This window comes from Enhydra lutris, unplaced genomic scaffold (assembly GCF_002288905.1).
Source record: "Enhydra lutris kenyoni isolate GAN:26980312 unplaced genomic scaffold, ASM228890v2 scaffoldscaffold29, whole genome shotgun sequence".
NCBI classification, from domain to species: Eukaryota; Metazoa; Chordata; class Mammalia; order Carnivora; family Mustelidae; genus Enhydra; species Enhydra lutris.
This window is the reverse complement of record NW_019154113.1, coordinates 15,946,228-15,959,737: the sequence shown is the minus strand read 5'-3', so window position 1 is coordinate 15,959,737 and position 13,510 is coordinate 15,946,228. Positions and strand designations below refer to the sequence as shown.

Sequence of the window (13,510 nt, the reverse complement as noted above, 5' to 3'; positions counted from 1 at the left end):
TCCTCCTCTCTCTCTCTGCCTGCCTCTCTGCCTACTTGTGATCTCTGTCTGTCAAATAAATAAATAAAATCTTTAAAAAAAATAATAAAGAGCCTGTCTCCCAATACAGTCCTCTGCAGACGTGCTGGAGATCAGGGCTCCACCGTACAAATTTGGGGCAGGTACAATTCAGCCTGTAACAATCCATGGCTGTCTTCATTTTTTGCTTAAATTGTCCCACATTTGGTCATTGGAGGCTCCCGTGCTCTTTCCCATGCTCCCGCTAATCCGGAGCACACTCCTGCTTTCTAGTACCACACGGTGTTCCGGGCACATCTTGTACTTTCTCTGCCCCAAGCCTGAAGTTATGCATTTCTCCGAGGAGCCCTGTCATTCCTTTTACTGGAGAACGGTAGTGCTGTCACCCTCTAGATGATTTCATTGCATGCTAGAATTGGGGAGTCTCTGCTGGAGTGGCTAAGAGCCCAGGCTTGGATTTGAATCCAGCTCAGTCTAATAATCCCTCATCGAGATTCAGTTAGTCTCTTAATCTCTAGAAGCCTGTTTCTATTTCGGTTGAATGGGGCTAATGCTCTCCACCTCCTCAGATGGTTATAAGGATCAAGTGATGCGTTACATAAAGCACCGAGTCCAGCCCCTGGCTTATAATTAGTGTCTAATAATGATGCACTTTCAATGTTCGCTGAGCCATTTCTAGAGGCGAAGATCCAATAGCACATTTTCATCTGGGGGATGGGCAGGTTCATAAAGGGATTCCCAGGAACATCTCAGGGACCGCAAGAATAAACTGTCTGTATCAATTTGAGGAATTCTGTCTTGGGATCACAGCTGGCATTTCCACCAAAGTCCAGGGAAACCCACCCTGCAGCATCTCTTCTTGGCTTTGGACTACCACCAACATCCCCAGCGCTCTGGGTACCTGAAGGGGAGAGGACTGTGGGTGAGACATTGTGTCTAGATGTAATTTTCCATCTCATAGACCCTAGGGTGGCTGGGCCACCTCCCTGGGAACCAGGAGCTTTATCTCGAATTCCTTCTCCACTTGGAAGACCACCTCCAGGAGTGGGTAGTGTGGCGTGGGGGAGGGGTGGTGTGTCAAGGATTTTAGTTTTCAGTTGCCAGAGTAAAGGGGCACTCGTGGTGAGTGAGAGAGGTCGTACCTACGAGGAAGATACAGTGCTTCTGTTCTGGTTTTTATGACACTTGTTAATAATCCCTTTGTCTTTTTTGCAGAGAGCACGGATAACTTTGTCTCCAGTAAGTCTGCTTTATCTTTTGCTTTGAAACTGCTTTATTCTGGTACTTTCGGTGATTACGGATTCCGTGTAGCCCTCTTTCCTGTTCCGCGGCCAGCCCCAGACCCACGGCAGCTGAGAGCATCTCAGGGAACTGTGAAGGGGAACTGGAGAGTAGAAATACTTCTTGGGTAGTTCCATTTGCACAACTCTTGGTCTCCATGCCTCAGTTTCCCCCACAGAGTTCCCTAAGGTCTGAGCAAGTTGTGGGTCTCTCTCCCTGCCTGGATGAGAAGGGGTGGTGTCAGGAAGGACATGGGGTTTCACATGCCTAGGTAGACCTCTGGTGATCGTCTCATGTGTCCTTGTGGAGAGAAGGGGGGCCCCTAAACCCATGTTTCTTACCTGCTCTGAGGGGCCCAGAATCTGGCTGGGACTCACCTTGTGAGTAATTTACAAGGTCTCCTGATAGGCTTGTGTGTCCTCAAGTGGAATTATTTTGTTTTTTAAGTAGGCTCCATGTTCAGTGTGGAGCCCAACGTGGGGCTTGAACTCACAATCCTGAGATCAGGACCTGAGCTGAGATCAAGAGTCGGACTCTTAACTGACTGAGCCACCCAGGCACCCCTAAAGTAGAACTATTGAGGCTCAATTTAAAAGCAATCTGGGGCTAGGACCAGACATCCCACCGCCCCCCCACCCCCGCCAATTTGGTGTTTTGCTCATGGATGGTGGGGAAATCTGTATTTATGGCTTTTCCCTTTCTCCCCATGGGAGACTAATGGGAGCAGCACTGTCGTTTCTGCCCTATGTGTGGCCTGAGGTGGTGGACAGTCCTGTTGAGGACACCCCTTACTGCTGGGCATGGATGTGCAGATTATCTGTGATTCCTTCATTTGTCCTTGATCTGAGAGGACTTGTCATCTCCCAGAATGTCCCTCCAAAGACTTCTGAATTGGGGCTGTTTCCTGCCCAGGAGATGATCAGAGATGGAGGACAGACCGGCTTCCCATCCCAGCCTTGCTGGAAAAGGTGGTGTTTCTGGGGCAGATGGACTTGCTGCTTACCTCGGGCGGCCACTGTGTTTTGAACTCCGTGGTAGGGGAGTGGACAGTGAGTTGTTCCTGGGGCCGTGGGTCTCCTGGTCTCACTGAGAAGTAAAGAGGGAGAAAGGAAGGGCATGGGAGAGCCAGGGACAGGGAAAGGAGGGTCCCTGGCAGAGGGTAGCCGAATGTCAACACCATCTGTTGTCATCAACAAAATGTGCCCAATCCACACCCTGGCCTGGATCCCAAACCATTTTTTTCTACTCCTCTGTACCTAGTAGTTCATGGCCTAGGTTGCCCAGGTGACATTCTTTACTCTGGAATGGAGGTAGGTGGGTGGCAGTGAGGGTCCTTTATTCCTCGTGGAGCCTGCCCTTGAGCTGGTCTCCAGGGACCTTTGCAAAGCCAGAGCAGGAACGCTTGTGGGGGCCCTGGGAGTCAGTGGCTGAGCCTCTTGTGGCTGGTAAGCTAACCACCCTCCTGGTCTGGTTGGTTTTCAGTCTACGACGTGAGCCCCACACCCATCACGGTGACCCACAAACCGGAGGAAGACACTTTTGGGGTAAGTCACTCCCGGATCAAGGGGATGGTGTTTACTGACTTCGTTTTTGGAGCTAACTTTCCAGAATTTTATCTTACTTGGAACCCCAGCATATGCGGCAGAAAAAAACTGCTCTGAATGACCTCCTTTCAGGTGGTTGAAACCTTCCTTATTTGATGAGAATAAGTCATTATTTGAGGAACTCTTTGAGGATCCGCTCCAAGCCCTAGGGTTCGGAAGAAAACCGTTTGAAAACCCCCACTCTGCTAGGAGCCTGGCTGGGCCTGATTCGAGGGCAATACTAACCACACAAACGTTTCACAAGAGTCAGAATTGCTCAGAGCAACCCCTTGCGTGGGTTTTTCCAGTCCCTCCCCCAACCCTCCCCTGCCTGACTCTCAGAGCCAGAGATGTCCCTGAGGAGGAGAGCAAAGGTGTTTTTTTGTTTTGTTTTGTTTTGTTTTTTAAGAGTCCAGATCTCCAGAACCTTCTGGAAGATATTCTGTAAAGATTATCCATGTGAAGGTGCAGAGGGATTTTTGCTAATGGAAACAACAAACAGTAGACAGAGACATCTTAGGCCTGCCCTTGCGTTGCTTGTGACGGATGGCCCGCAGATGAGAGGCTGAGCCACGGGACGTTCTCTCATCCAGCTGGGGAATTAATTCTCCTGTAATGTGCTCAAGGTCTCATGAGTTACTTCTGCCCAGGAACTGACTCAGTGGTGCGGGTTGGAGTGGGCTGCCGCGGCTCCCCCGATGGGACGATGTCCGTTTGCGCACGTGTGACTTTCCCTGGCCCGCGGGTTCTCGGTGACTGTGCTTACCTGCCCCCTCTCGGCCCCCCCCAGGTGTCCATCGCCGTGGGACTTGCTGCTTTTGCCTGCGTCCTGTTGGTGGTTCTCTTCATCATGATCAACAAGTACGGTCGGCGGTCCAAATTTGGAATGAAGGGTAAGGTGGGATTTTCCCTTGCAAGGGTCTCCTGGCCGGCGGGGGGTGGTGGAATTGGGTTCCTTTTGATCAAAAGAGGCTGTTTTATTCTCCCTTTGCTCCCCAAGAAGGCCTCCGCTGGTGGGCTGAAGGCGTCCTGGTGGAGATTCCTGTCTGCCCCTCACTGCTGGTGGTGATGGTTAGAGGCAATGTTGGTGTCCACGGGGCCCAGACTGTGGTCCGCCTGGCTTTGCCCTGAGACAGGGAAGCAGCATAGAGCAGGGCTGCTTGTTGAAGGAGGGTAGTTTGTGAAGGGAGTTGCTGAGAAAAAGGACTCCTTGTGTGAGTGGCTTGGTTTCACTCTTGCCTGCCCCCTCCTTCGGAGTTGTGCTGCGAAGGTATTAGCTAGCTAGATGTCGGGTGGTGGACCCCGGTGCTGGGACGTTGCCCACATGATGGCATTTCAGCACGTAGCTCTACACAAGGTCCCAGAGTGGATGCCAAGAGCAACACGATTGCTAAAATTGCTGGCCAGCTTCCACAATCCTGAGTCTTCAGCCCCCTTCTGGCTGGGGAGGGCTGTGAGACGAGGCTTCCCACCAGGGCTCGGGTGGGGGGAGTGGCACCAAAGGGGTTAACACGGTGAATTAGCACCCATCTGCCTGGTCTCAGGGATGGATCTGTCCAGATGGCTTCCGGGAGGCTGGGTACTGGTTCTCAAACAGAAACTGGAATTTAAAGACCTGCTCCCCACTGGGGTTTCCATTTTTGGCTAATGTTCGATGGGAGGTGGGTAGGGAAGGATGAGGAAAGGTTCAACAAACGGTCAGGTTGCTGAACTGGAATCCAGGGTTGAGAGCATGGGATCCAGAAAGATGAGTTTCTATAGCTTCTGCACATGAATCGGGATCTGTGAGGAGAGTCCTGACCTTGGGACTCGGGGACCGAAGAAGGGCATGTGAATGAGATCCACAGGGACAGTGGTCCCCTGGACTTATGCAAATGTTTGGGTGTACGTGGTGGGATAGGGGATGGTTTGGAAAGGAACTAGTCCACTCCTTGTGTTATAGTCTCAAAATATTCTGTGACTCCCCTAAAAGTTTAGAACACTGGCATTCAGCAAGAGATCCCTGTGGAAGGGTAGAAGGGCAGAAAACAAGAGGGCAGGCTGCCTGGCTTCTCCGAGGCTACCTACCTCTGTACCCTCTTTCTGTTCTTGCTTAAGCTGAACAAGTCAGAGCAAGGCAAGCCAGGTTTTCGTGAATCCTATGAAGTATTTGGACCCAGAGAAATACTTGTGCAGGCAAATTCTAGAGAGGCGATAGAAGTTTGGCCCAAAGCCCCACGACTTAAACAAGATCAGACCACTGTGAGGCACCTCGATGGGAGATGTTTTATCTGCCAGTATTCCCTGATGCCAAACAGGGCTCCACGGGCTTCGAAGATGAATCCTGCTGGTTGAGCGCCGAGCCTTCAGTCTTAGCCTAATCCCTGGGGCCGTGGCTTTGAGGACTGGCCTTATTGCTTGGGCAAAGTTTTCAGACCACGGGAGGAACCCTTTGACCATAGCTATTCCCTCCTTCCACCTGAGAAAACATGAGGGTGTCGGCCAAAGGGGAGAATGGGGCATTTCTGCTCCCCGCCAAGGAGGCAGCGCCACCAGCTGAGACCCTGTGACATGCTTGGCAGCGCTGTGAGAGCAGATTTTTCCTATTAATTGTCATCCGGTTTCTGGAACAGTGTGTCCCCATGTCGGATGGATTAGGCAGGATCCAGGGTGGTGCCTTCCCCTCAGCTGTCCTCAGAGCCTCTCCCAGCCCCTGCTCCCCTGTCCCAGAGCTGAGCTTCCTCCTTGGCCCTGGATGGCCCCAGAGAGCATGGCCCACCAGGTGGAGGGGAAGGTGTCCCCTCCTGGGGAGCCCAGCAGCCTGAAGGAGGGAGGCTGTACTTGGAGGCCGGATGTGGAGATGGGTCTAAGGCTGACCTTGTTGAGGTTGAAGCTGCCTGTCTGCCCTGGGCTTGGGCCTCATCCCAGGATGAGTGAGCATGTGCCCCAGGCTGCGCCCACCCCGATCCTTTGTTGCCAGTGGCATCCCGGTGCAAGAGAGAGTGAAGGTGTGGGTACCAGGAGGCCCCCCGACTCTGACTCGGGTGAACCCCGACCTCTTCAGAACCCGCCCGTCCTCAGCTTTGAACGTTCAGATCTGGGTCAGGCTCTGCCGTGCCACCTAATTGCTCCTTGCTTTTAGCTAAGTTACGCCGCCCCTCGCAGCCTCCCCTGCCGCCATGGGTTGGCTCTGAGCGTTGAGACATGTGTGGACCTGGCATATAAAAGGGGGCACCATGGCTGTAGTTCTCCCCTTCTTTTCTTCACGTGTAAGCGTCTCCTGGCTCCTTTCACTGTCCTTCTACGAAGGGCTGCCCTCCCAGGACTCGCGCACGCCCACCTCTGTCACTCGCCGTGTTTCGTCAGGATGCCTGGATTCTGCACTAACCGCAGTGCCTTGTCCTTCCCTTGCACACACGTCATCTGTCTGTCCTGCCAGGCCAGGAGCGACTTGGCAGAAACCACAGATCATTCAGTCCGGTGTGCCTGAAGCTTCTCACGGTGTTTGACAAATGTTCATTGAACTTAAGATAGATGACTGCATTTATAATCATTAAAGAAAAAACAAAACCAAAACCCAGCTTGTGAATCAGTAACGGGCCAGTAAGGGCTACTTTGGCAATGGAAGGGGTCTGGGCTGTGGGACGGAGAGTGGGGTTGATGGGGGGACGCATACGTAATACACAGCGTCCCCACCCGAGGGCCCGGAACTCAGTGTGTGCACGAGGAGGGATTGCTGGTATGAACTTCACTTCCTTCTGAGAAATAAGGAATAGACAAAAACACAAGGTTGGTGTGGCAAATACACCGCTTAGAATAAGCACCGCTTACAGTTTTGTTTTATGTTTGTGTCTGATGTTTTAGTCCTCCAGTAAAGAGATGAAACATTGCTGATAAAACCAAAAATGCTTTGTCCCCCCCATTCCCAGAGACGGCCACCAGCCTGGGCTTCATGTGTGTCCCTCAGTTCACTGTTTATGTCTCTCTCCTTGGTCTCTTCCTCTCTTTCTCTGTCGTCTCTGCACACCTGCCCTCCCCGCTTGGCTTTTTCCCAGCCAGACTCACGCCCTGCGGGCTCCCTCCACCCCACGGCGATGCTAGGGACCAGGTCTGGTAACCAGTTCATTTTTAAACTTTTGAAAAAATTGTAAAAAATATTTTCCATTTATCTATTTGGATTGCGCACAAGTGGAGGGGAGGGGCAGAAGGAGAGGGTGAAGCAGACACCCCACTGAGCAGGGAGCCCATCTAAGGGCTTGGAGCTCCATCCCAGGACCCCAGGATCATGACCTGAGCCAAAGGCAGATGCTTAACTGACTGAGCCCCCTAGGTGCCCCCGTTTTTGTACTTCTGTGTATATGTATACGTATGTTTGCTCTTTATAGGTCACAGATTGCCTACCTAGACCTCTAGACAACAGTTATTAGTGTATATATCTCTTATATTGATCTTATTAATACGTTTTATTTGGACAAGAGAACTTGTGCCATACCGGTTTTAACCAGTGCGATTAAAGCCCGCAGCTCCCCCAAGAGTGATCGCGCACAGTGTGCGATACGTGTGGACAGTGTACGTTCGGTCTACGAGAAAATCGACGCCTACATATGTGTGCGTATATGTGTACGTGGGTACACGCGCATTTACACAATACACGCCTCCGTGTGTTTAACTGACGCACGGGTTCACGCTCTTAGTCTCCTTCTGCATCTTGTTTATTTACCTGTCAGGTGTCAGAGGTCTCCCCATGTTGGTGTGCACAGGCATTCTACCAGACACTTAGTTTTTACCAGATGAAGATAATAACGAGATCTTACAGAAACAGATAGAAAAAGCACCATCTTGAACACCTCTGTACTTCTGTCCCCTGCCGTCTTGTTGATCAAGGTGGCCCTAGGAGCGGTCACACCAGCAGGGGAGCCGGTGTCTTGGATCCACAAATGTTTTGAAATGGCGCTGAGCCGGGGCAGTGGGGTTTCCTGAGGCTGTGGCTGAAGCCCAGGGTCTTACTTAGAGCAGCGGGGGATCATTTGGTTCCCTGTGGTAACTGACTTTCAGAACAGAAGCCTGCAGGAGCTGGGACCTGGAGGCTCCCTGCTGTGCGGGACGCTATCTCTTGAATTCCTGGGTGGAGGGAGAAATCAATAAGGCGGGTTGAGCCCGGAATGTGTGCAGGGCAAGAGCCATCCACTGGGAGGGACAGAAATACAGACAGATATTTCAGCATTTTATTTTATTTTATTTTATATTTTTAAAGATTGTGTTTATTTGTTTGGGAAAGAGAGAGTGGAAGAGGGGCAGAAGCAGAGAGAGAAGCAGGCTCCCCTTGAGCATGGAGCCAGATGCAGGGTTCTATCCCAGGACCGCCCCCCCCCCCAACACACACACCTTCCATCATGACCTGAGCAAAAGGCATGATGAAACCGTCGTTGAAACCAATGGAGACACCCAGGTGCCCCAGATGCTTCAGTGTTTTTGACGCTAAGGATGTTGTGCCTGTGGGCCCTGGGCCTGGACGTGATGTGGTTCAGAGTTTGCACCAAGCTCTCCCTCACAAGATCTGTTTCTGTCGGCCATCGGAAGACCATGGCAAGGATCTGGCTGGGGCTTTGTGGCAGCTGTGTGTACTGCTAAAGAAGCTGTGGTGAGAAGAGGAGGCGTCGTGCTTTGGATTCTTGGTCCAGTGAGGCCAGGTTAGGACTCTCCACTTACAGCCTCAGCCCCTTTCCAAGGCCAGCAAATAGCCTTATTCCTGGACCTTGGCTGTCCCACAGTGAGCAGCCCCGGTGTACCTGCCATCTTCAGAAAAATAGCCAGGTTGGGCGCCTGGGTGGCTCAGTGGTTTAAGCCGCTGCCTTCGGCTCAGGTCATGATCTCAGGGGCCTGGGATCGAGCCCCACATCGGGCTCTCTGCTCGGCAGGGAGCCTACTTCCCTCCACCCCCCTGCCTCTCTGCCTACTTGTGATCTCTGTCTGTCAAATAAATAAATAAATAAAATCTTTAAAAAAAATAGCCAGGTCGATGATGCAAGAGCGTCTTTAAATAATAAAAACATGTCCCAGGGGCGCCTGGGTGGCTCAGTGGGTTAAAGCCTCTGCCTTCAACTCAGGTCATGATCCCAGGGTCCTGGGATCAAGCCCCGCGTCGGGCTCTCTGGGCAGCGGGGAGCCTGCTTCCCCTTCTCTCTCTCTCTGTCTGCCTCTCTGCCTACTTGTGATCTCTGTCTGTCAAATAAATAAATAAAATCTTTAGAAAAAAAAAAACATGTCCCATAGTTTTCATATCTATTACCGTAGTTATTTAATAGAGGAAGAAGCATTCACGTGGGTTTTCGCAACCTATAAAAAGAGCGTATGTTCTTTGGCCTCTGACCTTGTGACGACCTCAGTATCTCTACATATTTCCAGATCAGGGATGTGGTGATGGTGTCCTTCATGCTTCTTGGCTTCCTCTTCTCCAACGGAAGAGACAGAATGATGAGCTGAAGCAGACCTCAGGCTTCTTAGGAGTGTGTCCCCATTGTACAGAGAAGGGAACAGACCAGAGAAGTGCAGTAACACCTCCCAGCCGCACAGTGGGCTAGGGCAGCGCTGGCCCTGCTTCGCTGGGATGTGCTGTGTGCAGAGAGCTGGGGAGGGCCCAGAGATGAAGCTGGTTCTTCCCATGCTTTGTCCTTGGGTGCTGTCTGCCTTGAAAGGGGCTTTCAGCAGTGCCTCTTCTTGATCTACTTATCTCAAGCTGGGGCTCACCTGGCTTGCGGGGATGCAGGGGGTAAGATGGGAGCTGAGCAGGGGTGGGTGCTGCTTCCCTGGCTGAGGAGACGTCCTTCATTTCTTTCTGGGCATGGTGGGGACCGCACTACAGGGCAGTGGAAGCCGGAAGGCTGGGGAGGACGTGGTCAAGACCTACCGCGAGGGCTTCTGGTAGTATGTTGAGCACTTCGGCAGCCCTCGCTGGCTTTTTATCCTAATGATGGGACACGTGCCGGTGCCTCTGATGGGCCTGTGGATAGGCACTCCAGGACTGTTCCATTGTGAATTAGCGTTCGTTAATAGGTACTTAAAGTAAAGTGGTTGCCTATTTGATTATGATTGGGGGTTATTAACATTCTTTCCATAAACAGATGGGAACTGTCCTCTGAGTGGATGGTAGAATCCTGCCAGAGTCTTGATTTGGAGGGGCTGGCTCCTGCCAAAACATGTTGTGGTGGGGGGGGGAGCGGCTGCTGCTCCTACGGAATGGCCTTGTTCTCCCTCCAGTTAACCTGTTGGTAAAGGGGAATGGTTGGACTTGGGAAGGAATCCTTTCTGGGCTCCCTCCTAACCTTGGAGCATCAGATCAAGAAAGGTTTCTTCTGGCTGGAATGGAGATGGGATTGGGAGGGATCCTGGACTCCTAAGGGTTGATGTTCTAACCTCTAATGAGGCATTCTTTCTTCCTTGGCGGGGGTGGGGGGGGTAGGGGGGTAGAGGGAGGGGGTGCCCCTTGCTGTGAGCACGCTGCAGGGGATGGAGGCAAGGAGGGTGGTATGGAGACAGCAGACTTCTGAGATGATTAGGAGGTGGTGCAGTGCCTAAATGAGCTCACTGTAGATGCCGTTACCAGGATAGCTCCTTTGTCCCAAGAAAGAGACTTACCTGGTCTCTCGGTAACCGAGTCGGAAGCCAAGAGCTGCGCAAGGCAGAAGTGAAATGTGGTGAAGCAGTTGGGTTTCCTGACTCCCTCAAATACATTCATTCTTCCTTCTTGCTTGTTTTTCTTTCTTCTTTTCCCATTCTCTCCTCTGAATTGAGGTTATTTGAAGGAGGAAGGTACCTCTGACCCTTGCAGTGGCCTCTGCTAGGGGTTCCTGGCGAGGGACTCCTGGTGGACAGTGGCTCTTTGAACATAACCATGAGAGTAGTTTTTGGGTTCGTTTCCTATATCATTAGCCTACGTCCTTGTAGTCTCCGAACAAACGTTTCATGCCCTTTCTCTCCTTTTGGGCTCCTCGACAGACCCTCCTACCCCCACGAACAGTCCCAGCATTTGTTCAAGTCCTAGTGAAATAGGCTGGGTGTGCGGCCAATCCACAGGCAGGACATGAAGGAACTGAAGCCAGGAGCCTTCTGCTTCCCTTCCTCTGCTTGGACTTTATTGCGAGTTTCTGGCTACGGATGAAGTCTCGCCACACTTGGTGACTGAATTCTAGAATGCGGTGCCCAGAGAGCTCTGAGCAGACGGGTGGAAGGCGGTGTGTGTTTTTCTAGTATGCCTTTGCTGCCCCGTCTTTGTCGGGGCTTTGCATGTGTGCGGTGGAAGGTTCTAGAAGCCCCTGCACTGTCACCATTGGTCATCTTCGGGCTAGGCTGCTCTTCCATTCCTCTCTCAGCGCTCCAGGAAACGAGTTGTTCTCCAGAGCAGAGTCTTGTATTTCAAAGAAAGTCACTGGAAATAGAGTCTGCTACAAAATGTTTCTCCTCTACGGTTACCTGTGAGCTGGCTGTTTTTGGCAGGCCCCAGGGTCCCATTCCTTAGGGCCAAGGATGGCCAGTGTGTTTGGCTCCACAACCAAAATGATTGCCTCTCTGACTCACTTGATTTTGGCAACAAAATACGGTTCTTACTAATCCCAGTTGTTCTAGCTGGTTCCCACAGGGTTAGCATTCTTTGATACTGCTGGGTAGAAGTTCTCCACCTTTTGTCCCCGGATGACACACGTGACCGTTGACGGTCAGATGCCTTACACACTCCTGTAGGTGTGAGCAGGCTGATGGACAAGTGCTGGCCCTCCCAGTAGTTTCTCACGTAAGGAAGCTATATCTGGATATGAGTTAGCAAAAGAGATCTTTAAAACTGGGAATAAAATCAAGTCTATACTAATTTTTATGCTCAAAAAATTTCATGAACTCTCAGTATTTTATTATCTCTCTAAAGTTCTGGTGACATACTTCCTCGCTGATCCAGACATCCTCCTGGATCACGGCACCAGGATGGAAACTGAGAGGGGTGGGACCTGCCAGCCTGGGCTTGCTCCCAGTGTTCCTTGCCCAACGTGGTTTTGCCCCTGAAAAGTCAATTTTTTTTAAGATTTTATTTATTTATTTGACAGAGATCACAAGTAGGCAAAGAGACAGGCAGAGAGAGAGGAGGGGAAGCAGGCTCCCCGCTGAGCAGAGAGCCCGATGCGGGGCTCGATCCCAGGACCCTGGGATCATGACCCGAGCAGAAGGCAGAGGCTTTAACCCACTGAGCCACCCAGGTGCCCCCCCGAAAAGTCAAATTGCAGAAGCCGCTCCAGCAGCGGCCCTCATCTCCTCATGGCACGTTCTTACCATCTCTGCATCTTCTCCTGTAACATCCTGCTTTCCGTTGCCCAGAGGAAGCGTGGCCGTGGGCTAGAGCGAATGAGAAGCTTCCCCATGGCTGCAGTGCCCGAACCCTGTGTTCATGCAGCCTGTTCTCCAGTGACCTGCGGAAGGCTCTGGGATGCCCACAAGAGTAACCCTCCAAACCGTAGGCAACAAAGCAAAGAGGGCAAAACAGCGGTTCATTGGGAAACACGCATTCGGACGAGTGGAAAAAAGCCCCCCATTGAGAACACTAACAAACCAGCCAGCCGTTGCAAATTCCTAGCCACAGCTCCTTCTCACCCCTCTGTCCGTGCTGCGCATCCATCGTGGGTGCTGAGCGGGACGGGGTGACGGAGAGGGGTGCTGCAGGAGACGCCATCACCCAGCTGTGGCTCAGCCTCCAGGTGTGTCTGCTGCCTGCTCCAGCCCCAAGCTTCCGGAGGAAAGGAGGAAGGACTTCGGGTCGGACTCTTCCTGGGTCTTTCACACTGAAGGTTCATGACGCACCCTTTCTCTCCCTTCCACAATACCCTAGTACGTTTAGCATAGAGAGAGATCCTCCAGGTCACTCGGGTACAAGGCCCTTTATGCGCTTCTATTAATCCTGCTTCCACCAGCCGGAGAGGGATTTGCTGGCATCCTTATATTAGCCTTGCTAGCTCCCCCAACCACGACCCCCAGACGTGGCTCCCTAATTGGTGGGACCCAGTGCAAGGTGTTCAAAAAGTATTAGAATTTCAAGACAACCACGGTAGAGCTTAATGCCCCAAGTGTGGGGCTCTCCTGAGCACGGAGCTGGGGTGAAGTCCCTTGGGGCCAGCTTTGCTCCCTGAGTAGAGGCACTGGGACTTGATGTTTCCCTGAATGGTCTTGACGGAAACCTGTTTCTATGCTTCCTTTTTCCAGCGAGGCTGGGATTTGGGGTAAAGATGAGAATACTAGCTGATCTGTCACTTCTAATCATAGCAAGGAAAGAGAACGGGAGGCAGGGAACACATACTGAGTATTCACTGTGTGTCGGGTATCTAATAGGTCTTACCATAGTCTTCACAGGTAGCAATTCTTCCCATTGTAAAGACCAGAAAGCTGCTCAGACTGGGGGGAATTGCCCAAGGTCATGTGACTGGTAAGTAGGAAAACCAGGTTTTCAACGAGGTCACTGAGATCAGTGGTTTTCAATCGTAGCTGCACATTCCAATTATGTATTGAAACAACATAAAGCCCTTGGCCCAGGCTGCACCCCAGACCCATTAAAGCAGAATCTGGAGGTGAACCGCCAGGCATAGGCCTGCTTTTTTTTTTTTTTTTTTTTTTTTTTT

General features: G+C 51.7%; 1 protein-coding gene across 6 annotated transcripts in view; it reads left to right on the top strand.

The window, feature by feature from the left end:
• Positions 1–13,510, top strand: part of LOC111152589 (neurotrophic receptor tyrosine kinase 3) — a 368,407-nt gene that overhangs the window by 128,514 nt on the left and 226,383 nt on the right. For 5 of the 6 annotated variants that reach the window (XM_022511092.1, XM_022511091.1, XM_022511090.1 and 2 more), the window contains exons 9-11: positions 1,234–1,257; positions 2,782–2,843; positions 3,673–3,775. In XM_022511092.1, the coding sequence (XP_022366800.1) occupies positions 1,234–1,257; positions 2,782–2,843; positions 3,673–3,775 (189 nt within the window). The remainder of the gene's footprint in view (positions 1–1,233; positions 1,258–2,781; positions 2,844–3,672; positions 3,776–13,510) is intronic. The other variant, XM_022511093.1, reaches the window with a different exon arrangement.